The 16,971-nt window shown below is 39.6% G+C and overlaps 1 protein-coding gene across 1 annotated transcript in view; it reads right to left on the reverse strand.

The window, feature by feature from the left end:
- Positions 1-2,354: 2,354 nt before the first annotated feature.
- KCP (kielin cysteine rich BMP regulator) overlaps positions 2,355-16,971 on the reverse strand; it is a 42,155-nt gene continuing 27,538 nt past the window's right edge. The window contains exons 30-54 of the mRNA XM_053464350.1: positions 16,290-16,472; positions 14,779-14,949; positions 14,093-14,269; positions 13,808-13,893; positions 13,602-13,692; positions 13,095-13,177; positions 12,408-12,581; positions 11,981-12,160; positions 11,585-11,852; positions 11,015-11,097; positions 10,579-10,672; positions 9,994-10,167; positions 9,784-9,866; positions 9,271-9,391; positions 9,104-9,186; positions 8,889-8,988; positions 8,592-8,680; positions 7,372-7,474; positions 6,968-7,110; positions 6,587-6,759; positions 6,348-6,459; positions 5,539-5,640; positions 4,906-5,070; positions 4,440-4,737; positions 2,355-4,160 (exon numbers count right to left, since the gene is read on the reverse strand). Coding sequence (XP_053320325.1) covers positions 3,943-4,160; positions 4,440-4,737; positions 4,906-5,070; positions 5,539-5,640; positions 6,348-6,459; positions 6,587-6,759; positions 6,968-7,110; positions 7,372-7,474; positions 8,592-8,680; positions 8,889-8,988; positions 9,104-9,186; positions 9,271-9,391; positions 9,784-9,866; positions 9,994-10,167; positions 10,579-10,672; positions 11,015-11,097; positions 11,585-11,852; positions 11,981-12,160; positions 12,408-12,581; positions 13,095-13,177; positions 13,602-13,692; positions 13,808-13,893; positions 14,093-14,269; positions 14,779-14,949; positions 16,290-16,472 — 3,554 coding nt within the window. The 3' untranslated portion in view covers positions 2,355-3,942. The remainder of the gene's footprint in view (positions 4,161-4,439; positions 4,738-4,905; positions 5,071-5,538; positions 5,641-6,347; positions 6,460-6,586; positions 6,760-6,967; positions 7,111-7,371; positions 7,475-8,591; positions 8,681-8,888; positions 8,989-9,103; positions 9,187-9,270; positions 9,392-9,783; positions 9,867-9,993; positions 10,168-10,578; positions 10,673-11,014; positions 11,098-11,584; positions 11,853-11,980; positions 12,161-12,407; positions 12,582-13,094; positions 13,178-13,601; positions 13,693-13,807; positions 13,894-14,092; positions 14,270-14,778; positions 14,950-16,289; positions 16,473-16,971) is intronic.

The raw sequence follows: 16,971 nt of genomic DNA on the forward strand, positions 1-16,971 counted from the left end.
ATTAAATTATGCGATATATAAATGTGTTTTTCTATTATATTTTTAATAGAAAACAGTTTATAAAGTAATAGGTAATATAGACAGTTCATATAGTAATAGGTTATATATCAGTAAAGTAATATACCGCCTGGCATCCCCCCACAAACTGCACGCACGGGGCTTTCAAAACGTCAGGGAAGCCCCAGGAAGAATCAGTAGCTGGATCCGGAGATACGGTAATAACCGTGATTAACGGGTCGCCTGTCGGTGATCGGTAACCCTGATCAATAATCATGAAACTAAGTGGTTTTCATAACCCCCAAACAAGTGCTGTGGGTTTCAACTCCTATCAGGCTCAGCCAGGAACCTGATATAATATGTATGTATATAATTATATACACTTTTTATGAGCTGGGCATGCGCGGCTCCCTTTCAGCGGCAGGGTTGGAGGTAAATCCGTTTATATGTTTGGCGCACTCTGCGTTTTGTGTGTTTTTTCCGCATTGGCAAAGCCCATTTACATTATTATTTACATTACATTATACGTGTATTATTATTATGAATACCGGTAATATTTAAAATACTCAATAATTTTGTTTAATAATAATATTATGTTTAATAACATTTTAATTATTATTTATTATAGTAACATATTTAATAATACTCATTATCCTAATAAAATGGCCAATATATCAAATGGATGGAAGAACGTTGAACAAAAATGTGTTAGAATTTTGTTGTAAATTTTGTAATTTACTAAATAATAATAATATTTAGTAAATCATTAAATTCACAAGAGACTTTTATTGTGAAATATGTCATTTTTTTTCTTTAAAAAAATAAATAAAATTTACAGACACAAAAAAAATGATCAGCTTCCAAAAAAATAACAAAATTTACCGCATTGGTGTGGGGGGAGGGGACTACCTTACATGATTTTCAATGCCCATGGGGGACTGTGGGGCAGTTACACGGGGCTGGTGGGAGGTATGCAGCCTGTTTCATTGGCTAGGATTTTCTGTGTGTAAATGTCTTGGAACGGGTAAGGGCTTCATCGAGATTGGCGCGCAGTGGATTCCTGGACCTTCACCTGGTAACCCCGTCTTCCGGTTGGCATCAGAGTATTCCCTGCTGGGACCTGACACCTTGACGAAGGAAAACCAGGAGGTGGATGTCGGTGGCCACCCACCTCCATTCTCAGTCTTCTACGGCAGCTCTGGCAAGAAGATCAGCCCAGAAGTGGTGGGGAACGGCATGGAGATGTATTCTTCCTGGCTGGAACAAACTCGCAATTTCACCCATGCCAGCTGCAACCCAAAAACCAGTGTCGGGGGCTTCATACAACGGGAAATCGCCCTCAGAGCTAAGGAATGGGACTCGTAGGGACAACTACTGAAACTTGAATGCTGCATTAGCATGACTAAATGCATACTAGTACTGTTGAGTAAAATTCAGCTTCCTTGTTTTTTTCTAGCTAAAGAAGCTAAACCTTCTTTAGGCTACTTGTTCTAGGACTCAGATCCATTGTGGAAATTTCAGTGAAAAACATAGGTACAAAAACATGACACCCAGAGTTCATGGCTCTACAGATTCTGCTGGTACTAATATAAACATAACAGTTTAAATTACATGACCCTGATTGTTCAACCTGCCTACAGCTTCCAACAGAGCATGATAGGAACAGCTGTGATGCGTGCGGACAAAGCTGCAAAAGGCATCTAGCCAAAGATTTTGTATGGTTATAGCGTGCAAAAAGAGGATAAACCCCTTCCACAATACAGAGCAATCAAAATAAAATCCTCTTACACTAATTGGGGCCTGTATTAAAAACTACTGCTCAGAATTCACAAAACGTAACGTTTGTTGGTCTCTAACTCATGCAGGTAATTCTGTGAAAGGCTCAGAGCTCTTTATATCTTGCATTGATGATACTGAATATGATTGAATCAGCTGTATGTAGGTAGATTGCTTAGGTGAACGCAATTCCAGCCATGTGTTATACTCAGAGGTATATGCACACTAGCAGATCAGGGAGCCCACGTAACAGAGGGTAAGGAACCAAAAAATTACGTTACTTGTGTCCTTCAATAATAAAACCTTGCACATTAATGAATTTAGAGCTGGGTTGATTATAGATGTCTTAATATTGCAATAATTGGGTTTTATCTTGCATGCATAGAGTCCAGAGTAAAAATTGATCAAGTAGAGGATATGCCAGTAAATATGATGGTCAATGTAAATAATATATAACAGATGTGGAACTATGTTTCTAGCGTATCTGTATAAAGCATTTTAACTAGATGTATCTGGATATATATGGTTTGTATAGAATAAAAGGCAGACACATAATCCTAGGCCAACTCTCATACACACTCAAGAATTAACCCAATTTTTATTTATTATGGGAAGTTTACATTATCAAGCAATAAATACAATCAGGCAAATGAAAATCTTTTGAATGCAAAGTAATACAAAGTGGGTATATAAATATAGAAATCTTTATATAAAAAAACAGTGGTTTTCACATAGTTAGAAAAAGGTAGTGAGCAGCAGATTCCCATCCGAGCACAGCCACGTGGCCATGTTTAGGGGCTAGACTAGCCACAGGAAACTACACACCTTAAACTTCGGGCTCCTCTCCATGATTTAACATTTATATGCCGCATATGAAGAATAATAACCATGTTACAGAAAGCAAAATATTAACCTTTCTTCTAATAAAATTTCTGCCACGTACATCATTACATTATTATTTTTTTCAAGGACATATCTTTTTATTTTTAGTATCATCTGCACAGTTGTATATGGGATAGAAAGGGGTATCAAGAGAATATATCTAATTTGGATTATTTAGGAGGTAACCAACATCCTCGCAGCACATGTGTGGCTCTATGACTCTATGACATTAAGTATTAGACGTACATTTCTACTGTTCCTCAAGTGTTTAAATTATACATTGTAAGGAGGCTTCCAAAAAAAGAAACAAATATATACTCCAGCCTTTTAAAAAATATATATAGGGGCTTCTAAACATTTTTCCAAACTAAAACAACCAAAAACGAATTTGTCCATCCAGGTTCTGATGGCATTGAACTTTATTATGAGGATTGTTAATTCAGCTGTTACTTAAAACAATATCAAGCTTCTTAAAACAGTTAATTTACCAACAAAAATGCTTCATGGACGACACATACCCCAAGGCCGAAGCACATTTCAAGGTTATCTAAAATGACTTATGTATTGAATATATAATGTTTCTACCAGAGTTTTATCTTTTACCAGAAAATGGCTAGCAACCAGTATGTATGTGAAATTATATACGTATTTTAAAGAATATTCAAGCAGTCTCTACAAAGAAACCAGTTTTAACTGTAAAATAGTTTTCTGTAATTTTATTGAAATGGTTCATGGTTGATATGCTGAAAACTATATATGGGGTAATTGTGCTTAAATCCTTATATACCTAGGATGTCAAAAGCTTTGTACTTTTGATTGAAAAAGTGGTTGCTAATTGTCCAGTTGACATGTTCATATTGTCAACCAAATGTACATGTGTGTTTTCTAGAGAATTAGCTTTATATTTAACAAACAGGCACAGTGCTAGGCTTATTTCATAAAAATAAAACTTAAAAAACTCTCAACATTGTTTCATGTTTTGTGAATTGTTGTCCATTAAGGGACCATAGTGCAAAACATTCTTCTTCTTTCACCTGAGAAGTAGTGGAATGCGGTGACCTGGTTTGGTTTCTTACTTGCTGCATGTATAAAAGGTCGCCAGGCCAAACGAGACATTTAAATTAATCTGGAAAATACGATGGATGAGAAATGATAGAAGGATACTGAAGAAGACACATATTAAATATAATCCCATTGTCATCTGATGCATGACAGATGGTGTAGATGATGGTTGATTAACACAACCAAACTACACTCAAGTTCTCAGTGTCCGCTAGGTAGTTGAACTCACAGGTTCCCATGGATAATTTTTGGACAGGATTCTGGAGGAATGCAGTGAGACTCATGTTCCACCAACCCTGCAGGACATTGACAACCAGGGACACAAGGCTTGAAACAGTGAGACTCCAGGACACCAAGCGGGACATCCTTGTTAAAACAAGTTTTGGGACAAGGAGGACCACACTCATCAAACACATAGCCTCTGTCATGAGGACAGCCAACCGCTGTAGGAAGAAAAAAAAAAAGATAATCTTTATTATAACATTTAACTCTAAATATGAGGGCAGCATTGGATTCCTAAACAATGTTTAGGTCTCCATTGGGCTTAACAAACTTATAATGCTTCTAATTCATTCAGCAGGAGAGCCGTATATGGGATTTTTTAAAACACATTTTAGGGAATCTACAGTTATTATTAGTCTTAAAAGATAAACATATATTTATTCACAGGTGTTTGTTTCTAGGTAAAGAAGAAAATATAGAGGTATATAGAGTATTATTACCGCATAGCGCAGGAGATCTCCACTGCAGGATGACTCCAGCCTCTCTGCACTCTGATGCATAGGCCTCCAGTGCATCACATAAACACTCATCGCCCGGTCCACAGGCACAGAGGTCATAAACACAGGATGCAAAGAACATCTCTGGTGGGACCACTCGATGGCAGGGCTCAAATACACTGGACTTCAACAGCTTGCAACGTCCATTGGCTTCTTTTCTAGCACGATACCCCGCCTGCTTACATGGGTCCACATCCTGACCATCCCAGCAGCCACTGGCAGAATCATTACTGCTCTGCACCTGGTTCAGAAAAGAGCACGTACTTTCATGATTAATCTTCATGGGCAACTTGATGTATAATGTTTGCACCCAATCATAGCCTTTGCACCTCTGGGGGCTGAGTAGTAGGAAGTGAGATGATATCACTGTAAAACATTACCATTATGCCTATTTCACACACACACTCACCTTCCAGCTGTTCCCAAAGGCTGCTTCTGAGAGCTGGATCTGTCCCCTTCTGTCCCGGAAGTCATCCTGAGGATAATTGTTGAAATTCCCACACAGGCCACACAGGTGATCACGGTATGTACCAGGGACACTGACCTCCAAGTGAGAGCGTCCATTCCACTGCACCTGAATGGTGTGTCACAAAGAAAGAAGGGAGGCGTTGGGCACATCTTCAGAGATTGTGGGTAGAAGAAAATCAAGACAAACAATACATATGCAAAGTCTTCCCAATATTCTTAATAAGTCATCACATGAAGAATATTCAGTCCCTCGTATTTTTCTAAAAGATAGGATTACACTTTAACAATGCCACCAACCTACAGAGAGTGTTTCTTTATGAATTATGTATTGCCATCGCCTGGTTAATGCCTGTGCCTCCACCAGAGCATCGCTGCTCATTTATCCAGTGCCTCCAATACAGCCTGTCTGTTCATGTGCCATTGAGTTATTTATCACCTCACTTCCACTAGAGGGAGCTCTTGCCACGCACTATACCCTCATTATATGCCCTCTAGCGCATCCATCTACTTTTAGTACGTGTTTTGCCTTAGTTTTCACTAGGTGATGGTAGTGGAGTGAAAAAAACTTACTTACCTTTACACCAATGTTACTATTCAGTAAGATTGTATTTGTTTTCCTTTCTATGTAAATATAAGGTTCCTTAAGGAAAGGCAGCTCTACTGTTTGATAATCCACCTGTGGACCAAAAAATATTGAAATATATGAATGTGTAAAAACCATAAAATCATCAAAATATATATTTAAACAATAAAACAAATGTCTTGGTAGCACAGAACACTATAGTTGGAAATGGTTGGTCTTGCAAAACATTGGCAAGTACAATTACCGTACATTCATTTTCACTCATACACTATTGATTTTGCATTATTTAACATCTACTTACTTTATATGTGGTCACTTTTAGCAGGCAAAATCATCAGACTAAAGGAACAAATGATCTTCAATCAGAGTGTTTCTGAGCTTGTACAAAAAAAGTTTACATACTGTTTCTTACCGATTTCAGTAGAGGCAGACAGGGAAGAAGTTAAATGAGACAGAAGTCTAATTTTCTAACTGCAGTAACTAAGGAATGCATTCACAAATGTGCAGACAGCAAAAAATCCATTGGAGTCCATGAAAATAACCTTCAACATGTATTAAATATATGAATACAGTTTTGGGTCTAGACTGTTTCTGAAAACTGCTTACTTGGCAGATACAATCTATATTGTGTACATGCTTCTGCATTTTCTCTTGACACAGACACATCCAGGGTGGCCTTTTAGGGTATGATGGCTGGTATAAATGTATCAATTTAGTGGAAAGTAAGTCATACACTCACTCATACACCTTTGCTATCCTCTCAATCATGGGTGTGTACCCAGTTTGCCACCTCTCCTTACCATCACAACCCAGTCCTGTAGGAGATGAACCACAGCATCCCCTATTAGCACAGTCGCTTCCTTGGTCCAGGACACACCACGCTGCCCACGGTCATCATTTGTCACATGAATGCTGAAAGAAAATTGGCAAGTTTTATATAAAATTAACATTTATCACTTATTGGACAAACAGCTGTACACAAAATTGCAAAAATGCAAAGATAGCTCTGAAAATATCATCATAACAGATAGGTTACAACCTGAAATCTCCTCCTTCACAATCTTCACTCAGGACATAGGTGCAGCTTCCCTGGAAGTGGTACATCTTCCCATCGAAGGTCCTGTAGTGAGGATCTCCAAAAGCAATACAAGTGGCAGGCCGGGGAATACAGTGTGGGCAACACATCCCAGGGATAAGAGCTGGAGTCTCATCCTAAGGAAAACAAAGTGATAGAACATAGACAACACTATAATCTACTGGAGGTCTCACCGCATCAAAACATTTTGAACTGTACATTTTATTTATCCCAGACTTAAGGAACAAACTGATATCTACAGCTTCACTAATGCAAACTACTGCTGTGTAAATGGAAGGGTAATCTACAGAAATATTACGCCTATTGTCTAGTTTTAGGACTCACCGCTGTGCAAGACACTTGAGGACATCTCTCGCTATGACAGTGCACGTCCCCTGATACACAGGTGCAGGCTGTACACTCATCCACCTGCCAGTGCTCGTTGGAGAGGAACCTTTGGCCTTGATACCAGCAGGAAACAGCAGGAGCTATAGGAAGAAGAAAACGAGAACAAGCATCCTCACTGTGTTATCCTGACAAATATGGCACTCCGGTTTTAGATCACAGTAATACCTAGGGAAAGATGTTCAACCATGGGAGCAAATAACAGCTGTATGACCTCCATCAGTGGTGCCTGGCCTCACTACAACAATATCATTAATGCATAGTGTAAAGCAGAATTAAATTGACAGAGACAAACCAACACATCACACATTTGCAAAGTCATAATCTAGAGGAGCAATGCATACCTTGACAGACATGGCAGCACGTCCCAGGCGTCTTGACCCTTAGCTCTCCAGGCTGACACTGTGTTGGAGGACATTCCTCTATCTGACATTCCACATGCCCCAGCTGCAGGATACAAGATATGGCCAGATTATACCTTGTAAAGATGAGAAAGGGTACACAACAGCGTAATAAAACAGAGACAAGACATCTGGAGGCTATCAGTGCTTGGCAGGAATGAAAAGTGACTGCCACTATACAATAAGAGATATGTTTAGCGAGAAGAAGAGAATTAGGAACAAGTTATACTCAACTCTAGGTACTAGTCAGAACATGGCACAATATGATGCAATATTTACTGAAGAAACCAAATAACATCGGAGTGGTGTGTTTAAATAAAACAGGATCTATATATGTAAAAAAAGGATGCAAAAGGTGTAAACAGAAACAGATTGGTCATTCTGGGAAAAGCTGAAGTTGAAGGCCCAATCAGAGTGTTGATGTCTAATGTTCATATTAAGCTCTGCCCAGTATGACTGCTAATTACCATCATATTCTGTTAATGACATTTCAAAGAGGTGTTCAGAGGTGATGGTCACATTACAGCAACAAAAACAACAACTTTTAATACCAAGAAAAGCAAAACACTGAGAAAGCTGCCAACATCCGTGTGCAGAATGATTAAGAACTGACTAGTTGGCTTATGTTCTGAATATTATATGCTGAAGGATGGGGTATTTTGTACTGCTTTGGGTAGTCAAAAAGGTGTTCAATAAAGAGAAAGTTGGCTAGAGAGTTTGCTGGACAGTTGTGGTTTTAGCACACTCACTTCACTATTCATTATGAAGTGCCAACACTGGCAATTTTCCCTAGCAAAAAGGACTGAGCTGCCCCTGTATAAAGCATAATTCAACGGACGAGGAGAGTTTGAATAAATCTCACTGATTTAACTGTACATTATACAAGGCCTACCAAGCTCTTCCTACAGGGGACGCTCTCTGGGGTTGTATCTTCATTATGTATAGTGCTGTCAACTCCCCTGTCAACTATCTCTTTTGTGAGTACACTCAATAGACATATGCCATTTAGCACGCACAAATTAAAGCTGCGAAAGGCACTTTTAACATTGCTTGTGGCATGTTACTTAATGGGAAAACAACTATAGTCCTTGTTTTCCATTAGTATTCTTAATTGCTTAAATTAGATATTTGAAACTAATAGTGTATGTCAATATAGGACTAACAGTGCAAGTGCAGGTCACACAAGGATCTTGTCTATCTCTCCAGGTTTCTCCATCAGGAACCCGATGTCCTTCATTCTCCACCAGGCACTCTGCGGGATGAAGAAGAATACTCAATGTGTGTTATGCTCTTTACTTCTTTATCTACACAGAGTATGATTAAGGGAGCTGGTGAAGACAACCATAAGGAGGAAAAATCTCTAAAATTAGGTTGGGGACAGAGATTTTGATTCAGAAAGAAAGATAAGGGAATGTTTACTCCAGTAATGGATTTGAGTACATAGGAGGTTTGGTTCTTACCTTTGCAGGAAGGGCAGCAAGATCCAGGGAGGGTGACTTGCTCTGATCGAGGGCAGCTTAGGATGGGACAGGGGCGATGAACACAAATCCACGTCAGATCCTTAGGAGAGCAATACAAGTCATATTATTATAAATGTTTTTGTTTTTTTAAATTGTGCCATGTATATTACAATGCAATTGGTCGGTAATAACAAACAAGAGTATTTTATCAGTACCTTGCAATGACAAGTATAACAGGGATCATCTGTTGCCTGGATCTCATTGCCCACCATAGAGTCTGTGCAGTTACTAAGAGCCTCTGTAAATTGGACAAGCCAAAAGTCAGAAACTGGCCTAGACATTACCTAAAGCATGTCATTGTGCTTAGTAGTCCAACACTCACGGGCACAACTAGCACAGCACTGGCCAGGGGCAGGAGGAAGAATGTGACTCCGGGGACAGTCCAGTAGGCTAGGGCACTGTTTCCTGCTGCAACGTCGATACTGGCGGCCATCTGGCAAACGCTAAATATAAGGATGAAACTAATTGATAAGTTACTGAAAAGCAAAAAACTAATCTGTAACAATATTACATTTTGTAAAGGAGGTGTATCATTGGATCATCACACAGCAAACAAGTTGCATAACCTCCTGTTATATTATGTGTGTATATATATATATATATATAACTTATACACACACACATATATATATATATATATATATATCATGTGTGTGTGTAATGTATGCGGAATCAAAACCTAATGCTGTTGCTGTAATATTAATCAGGGACAGTAACTACATTTCCAAGTTGTAATTATCTAATGTGCAGTCTTTATAATGGAGACCTCATCTGCTCTATATAGTGCGCCTCATTAAGATGTGCAGTTTAATGGCTATACAGAGTCATTACTTACTTCACAAGTACAGATCTCACAAGGATCATCAGACGGATGAAAACTCTCCCCAGTAACATACACTTTACTATTAGAAATACAGTCTGAAAGAAATGCACAGAAATAGCTCGTCACAGAGGGACATACAAGCAATGAGGAACTAGGACAAAGCGCCAAAGCAAAGTGATAAATACATGGAAACACTGGAGAATACCGCACAGACGTATTCACCTGCACATAGTGGGCAGCATTCCCCTGGGAGTGTGATTTGATTGGAGCAAGAAATAACGCACTCTATTTTGGAGCAAGTTGTTATGCCATCTACACACATACAGGACATGCAACGATCCAGGCTGGAGAGCCAATTACTGTTGTCTTTGTATTCCCGGCCATGATATACACACCCTGCAACATATAAATAAACTTGTAGAAATGTTTCTCGTATATGCTGCAGTAAAGAGGACAAATTATACACTGGATTACCACAATTCATACTGGATGACACTTGCACAGAAAGAGGTGCTTGGCTATAAGACAAAGTATTATCATGTGAGACTTGAACAATTACAATCTAGTCATCAGATAAAGCTACATACATTTAAAGCAGCACTTTATAATACTACAACACTCTTGTGTTCTAAAGCGTATCTACAGAGTGGGTTTGGCATACAAGATGGTATGAAGATAGAACCCTACACTATATGACCTTATTCTTGTCAAATCCCAAAGCTCATAAACTAAAGCTATAAGCATGCATGCAGGCTACAGTAAGACACTGAGGACTGCGTAGTCCATACTAGACTGGGCAGAACTCACCCCTACATCGAGGGCAGCAAGCTCCTGGGTCGGTCACCTGTTGGGTGCATGGCAGTGACGGGCAAGAGGGAGGCTCACAGCGCACGCTTCCTGCCTGGAAGAAAAATGCCGACACTCAAAAACCCCTTCTTCTCTCAGTCCACCTCAGAGAAACCAAGACCATCACACACAATGCTCGGAAATTATACAAGCAAAGAACTACGACATGTAGGGAATTCCTAGTGCATAACACATTCACGTGAATAATTATTTACTTGAAATGGGTATATAATAATTACATACTGCTAATTTGCTGATTTGGTGTCTGAGATTCAGTCTCTTTATATCCGTTTTTAACAGTTTGTTGTGTAGAGTATGTTGTAGGCCTTTTATCTAAAAATCGGTACTTAAATAAACATGGTTTAGCTTCTTTGGATAGTTGAAGTATAATATTTACCGTGCAGGTGCACTGCAGGCATGGATCAGTGGCTGGTACCCAGTGCGCACCCTCTTTATATTCCTTTCCTTGATACCGACATACTGAAAGACACGGGGAGAGAACATAAGAGTGTTATACTGCTTATTAACTTTCATTTTGTACATACTGATATAGATATATATATATATATATATATATATATCATCATTTACATTATAGTCAAATTGATAGAGTGATAAACACAAATACTAGCAATAGGCGTCATATTCTCATATATTATTGCAAAAAACACTAGGGAAGTCTATCTCACAGAAAGCATTTTGAATGGACTGTAGCAGTATACCATAAAAAACATTCCATTTGACATTTTTCTATACTTAAAATGACTCTGGATTAGTTAAAAGTTCCTTTAGAATTGCATGATTTGTGGACTGTTTACTTCAACAGTGCACCATAATAAAAGATAACATGGAATACAATAAAAGCTAAGGTCATCTAAGGTTATCTCAGGGACAAGAACTTCAAGTGATGTCCAGTTTGATTTTTCAGCTCTCACTCATCCATCTACTTTCTACTTTTCCCCATTACCTGGGCACTCCTTACAGCATTGACCAGGCTTAGTAAGTGGGTTGGCACAGAATACAGGAGGACACACCACACCGGTGCAGGTTACACTCCCATCAAGACACACACAGCGTTGGCAGGGGTCATATGCGGAGGAAAATGTCTGGCGGTTAGGGTATTCCTGTCCCTCGTAGAAACAGTGATTGCAAACAGGACAGCAGGATGACCCAGTGGGCACTGGGTGAGTGCAGTCTTGGGGGCAAGGAAGACGTTGGCATTTTACCATTTCATTCTGTAAGAGGAGCACACATTCAATTTAGTATAAAAGCTGCATTATACCCTCCCTCATAGGACTTCTCCTTCAATGTCCAGACATAGTGTCACCATCAGCTTAACAGCATAGATTAGCTAGATAGTTACCTGGCAGGAACATGTAGTACAAATATCCCCAGGAAGTTGGAATCTATCACCGTTCTGGTATGTCCGTCCATTGTGTTTACATATTCCAGTACATCGTGGGCAACACTCTCCTGGAGGAGTCACAGGATGCAGACATGACACACGTGGACAAGGCAAAGACACGCACGTCACCTCTCCATTCTGTAGGGTAAAACAGGAAATGTCTCATACAGCATCTGAAACCTACACCTATAGCTATTCTGCATACAGTCATGCAGAATAAGAATTCTAAATGTGTTTATTAAATGCAGACTTTTCTAGAAATTCTTTCTAGATAATAGACACATCCAGCTGAGTAGCATAAGCAAGTTGTGTAGCTCATACAAAGTCTAGCATTTACTAAATTATCTTTTCTTTGCACCTCCCCATGACCCCCATGTTATCTTACTTTGCAGGTGCAGCGACTGCAATCATCCTCGGGGTCCGGGAAGCTCTCGCCATTGACACAATCTTGTCCATTGTAGTTGCAGCCATCACACACTGGGCACATACAGGGGTCCTCTGCTGGATGTGGGCAGCTCACCACGCTGCAGGCCTTTGGTGTGCATGTAACATGACCCCTCTGTTAAAAGACTAGAAGTTTAGTGGATATATATATATATATATATATATATATATATATATATATACAAACACACACACACACACATATATATATATATATATATATATACTGTGGCATTTACAGTTTGTAAAGACACTGCCTCTGAAAGGTCATTAAATTCAGATGTTGGCTTTCACAAGACTATTATGTGGCTCAAACCACCAATAATGTCATTACCACTTTATTATTACATTTTGGTTATGGAGAAGTGTATTAAACGATATAAGCCAGGGTAACACAACATGTCAATGCATTGGAAAGTCAGTTATGGTGAAAGGATACAAGCAAAGTCAAACAACATACAATCAATATGGAAAAAAGAGCCCAAGTAAAACGTGGCAATTAGTTTAACACTAAGATAAATTTAGTAAACAGTTAGTTTAGCGTTACCATGGCACTGCGCTATGTTGGCAGGGTGCAAGTTCAGTGTTAACAGAATTGTAATGCTTGGCTATTGGATTATATACCCACCATGCAACGGCATTGCTCACATTCACTTTGTGAGGAAGTAAAAGCGTCGCCATCTATGTAGTTCCGACCTTGGAAGTGGCAGCCTAATATCAAGAACAAATAAAATACATTTCACTGGGACTGAAATACGACAAAGAATAATTTTCAGTGTGCACTAAGCCCATCTTGGCCACCAGGCAACACCTTTAGGAACCAGGAATATAAGATCATTCACATTAAACATTGTCATCATATTAGACATTCATATTCTAACTAAACACTCATTGTTTAATTCAGAATGTTTTTCCTATTTTTACTTTAGGAGACATCTATTATTTCATGTGACAGATATACACATTGTATTCCAGGAATTAGAAAGCATTAATTAGCCCACTGCCATGATTGCATTGCGGGCAAATATTCAAATAAACATTGTGGATTAGGATTTTAAGAGCTGCCGTTCCACAATGGTTCTGTGCCAACACTGACAATGTATGCACTAAAAGATGGCACATTGGAGAGTCTCACCCTGGCATATGGGGCAGTCACATGGACCAGTTACTGGATATGGGCACGTAGTGGGTGAACATAACTTTCGTGCGCATTGTACAGACCCAGCCTAAATAAAGAGAAACAAAGAATATATAAGTAAACGTGACAGCTGATAACGTATCTATTTTATTACAAAATACTCACATTTCCATAATCAGATATGTATCAAAGCAGCTACTCACCCGGCAACTACACTCAGAACAGGTAGGGTTAGCGGGGTCAGGAATAGTCTGACCATTAATCAGAACAATTCCATTATAAGAACACCCTGTATATCAAGCAGAAAAGAGATTTAAGAAAAGTTCGGGAACAGTAGAAGGCAGGAATAAAACACACCAAATACAGATCATAATAAAAATATTTTAAACAGAATATAGAGGAAGAAAGAGTAACAAACTCCAAAACAAAGAAGAGAGACTGGCAGCCCCTCTGTATTACTGGAGCACATAACATTGCTCCTGTCGTACCATCGCAGACTGGGCAGCATTTTCCTGGTGGGGTGCTGGGGTGAGTGCAGCCAGCTTTGTAACACGGCTTCTTGGTACAAGTGACAAATCCATCTGCGCAGATACAACGGCTGCACGAATCCTGCGATGAAGAAAACTCCTGCCCATTGAGGTACACCTCTCCCAGGTACTGACAGTCTACAGAGCATGAAACATAAAGGAGCATAGATTTTTAGATGTCTACCAATTACATTTGACTCAGTCTGGTGAACGTCCAGCATATTTGTGTTTGATGATCTAATTGAAAGAGGACCATCAGTTGTCAGTTTTAAAGTTTGAAGTCCAATATAATTTATACTCTAAGAGTTCTTGAACCTCTTCAGTCTCCTTATGACATACTGCTACATCCGTTAAACCTGTGGCAAGAAGCCCATGACTTTGTTGCAGCAGGGACACCATTATTCAAAGAATGCCCAATCATGCACGATTGGGCATTCCGTTTCGGTAGGGGTCACTTTTGACAGGACAGGAGAGGCTCAGCAGGGACATTCTAGACCCTGATGAGAGTGGTGGCCTAAGCCTAAGCTGAAATGTGTTACTGACATGTTAATACCATGAAGCATCTTCTTAGAGGTAATATATCCATATTCTATGTGCAATGAGAAGGTTATTTGTTGCCTCTATTTGAACAGTATTCTCTACTTTACCTTGACACTCCTTACAGCACTTCCCTGGTGCGGGGTAAGGGCAGTGGATGACAGGGCAGGTTTTGGGCTGACACTTCACGCTGCCCTCCCAGCACACACACACAGAGCAAGGATCTGACGGCTGTGGAAACTGCTCTCCATTGGCCAACTCTTTCCCAGACAGAAGGCAGCCTAAGAACACAACATATGCATGGTCATCTACATGCAACAAGGAGGAAAAAGGTGCAGGCAACTCAAAACCTTACTTGGTCGCAAAACTGTTTCATTTCCTCATTCTGCAGATTTTATAAAGTTACCATGATATTACATAATATTTATATGAAGAAATAAAATAAACATTTTAGAGTGTTCAGAAGTCTTGAACTAGGGACAATGCCTTCTGCAGGTGGAGGCCCAAGGTTGTTTGGCTAGCTGCACGCTTGGTGAGCACAGAAACGTAGTGTGCGGCTGCACTTACTTCATCACCATAGTAAAGTGCTAGGCCTGCCTCGCCATCCCCAGCCCAGCCCAGCCCTGTTTTTTGGTATGCCAGGCCAAAACAAATAAGATCCAACTCTAATATAAGTGAGGAAAGGGGCAAATATATGTCAAAAAAGGAACTCAATACTTGATCACTTGTTTATTTAAGAAAACTGTATACTATAGTGATAAACATTTCAGAGGAATCAGCTTATTGTTCTTTCTACATCCTATTAGTAGGCTCCCTATAGAATAGGGTAGAGGACTTGCAGGTGTGGGTGGTTTTTCGGGTGTTGCGGACGGGCGGTCCCAGTAATCCCGCAAGGCTGCCTTCGTGTTGCTCCTACAGCGTTCACTTTCAGGAACCCAGCGGAGTCATGTGAATTTACATCACATGACTCTGTGGGAGCAACGCAAAGGCAGCCTTGCGGGAGTGCTCGGGAAATCTGCATTTCACGTAAGGAGGTGGGGTAGTTTATATGAACGAGTATGCGTGATTGAGGGAATGAATGAGTATCTGTGAATTATTAGTATCTGTGAATGAGGGAATGAATGAGTATATCAATGAGTGAATGAATGTTTGTGAATGATGTTTGCTGGAGCGGGCGGGATTGGACACATATGTTGCGGCAGCGGGCGGGATTGGACACAAATGTTGGGGGAGCAGAACGCACACGTTGCGGGAGTGGGCGGTAATGGTGAGAAAATCAGCGGGCAGGATTAACAAAACAGTCCCACGCAGGGCTCTACAATAGGGCTCCTGAGCTACTGCTTAATTTGTTTAGATGGTAGTGTCTCCTTTGGCATTATGAGTGAATACAGCAAAGCCCCTTTTTTAACTTAGCACTGTAATATAATTTCGTCAAACAATACTGTATAAAATCTCAAACATTCTAGGAGAAGAAGAAACTTGTTTTTTTTTATGACACGTTGTCATTAAATGGGTATTGATTTTCCATGACCAAATCCTCCACAATCAAGCCCTTCCCCACAAATACTGGGGAGAACGATAATGCCTTTTTAAAACAAAAGATTCTCAGGTTTGACCTTACCATCACAAGAACGACAGCAGTCTCCCTGAAGGGGATGTGAGCAGGGTGCAGGGGCGCAGGGTTTTCTCTGGCAGGTCACAGTGCCATTATTGCAGATGCAGTCACGGCATTTGTCTGAAGGATCATAAAAACGCTGCATATGTCTGTATGTGACCCCAGCATAGGGGCAGTCAGCAGGTGGCACTATGGAAAGATATTACATGTATTACTTAATTGAAAGGATTCATGAATTTGCCTCTATCTGAAACAACACTTGCAGCCTAATGAGGCACTGCACAATGTGTGATGAAACGTGGCTGTTTTAGATGGGTATTGGAGAGAAGAACATAATTAAGGGGATTACATTCCCAGAGAAACTACTCTTTTTTAATACTTGTCTTTGCAGAGCCTTTAACCCACAGTTTAATAACAGGATCAACAAATAAATGCAAGAGTTTTGCTGTTGTCAAAATAATTGTATTACAAGCTGGAGGAAACATTAAAGTATATATGTAATAGATATAAAAACAAATACAAAATGTTAACCTTCCTGCATCAAATGAATAAATGTTATTGAGCACACATTGCATACTGCACAGTTATGTAAGTCAGTAAGGAAAATTATGGCATATGCTTTATGTCAATACCCATCATACAGTGCTACAATAAATAATATTATTAATAATAATAATAATACTAGAAT

Source organism: Spea bombifrons, chromosome 4 (assembly GCF_027358695.1).
Source record: "Spea bombifrons isolate aSpeBom1 chromosome 4, aSpeBom1.2.pri, whole genome shotgun sequence".
NCBI lineage: Eukaryota > Metazoa > Chordata > Amphibia > Anura > Pelobatidae > Spea > Spea bombifrons.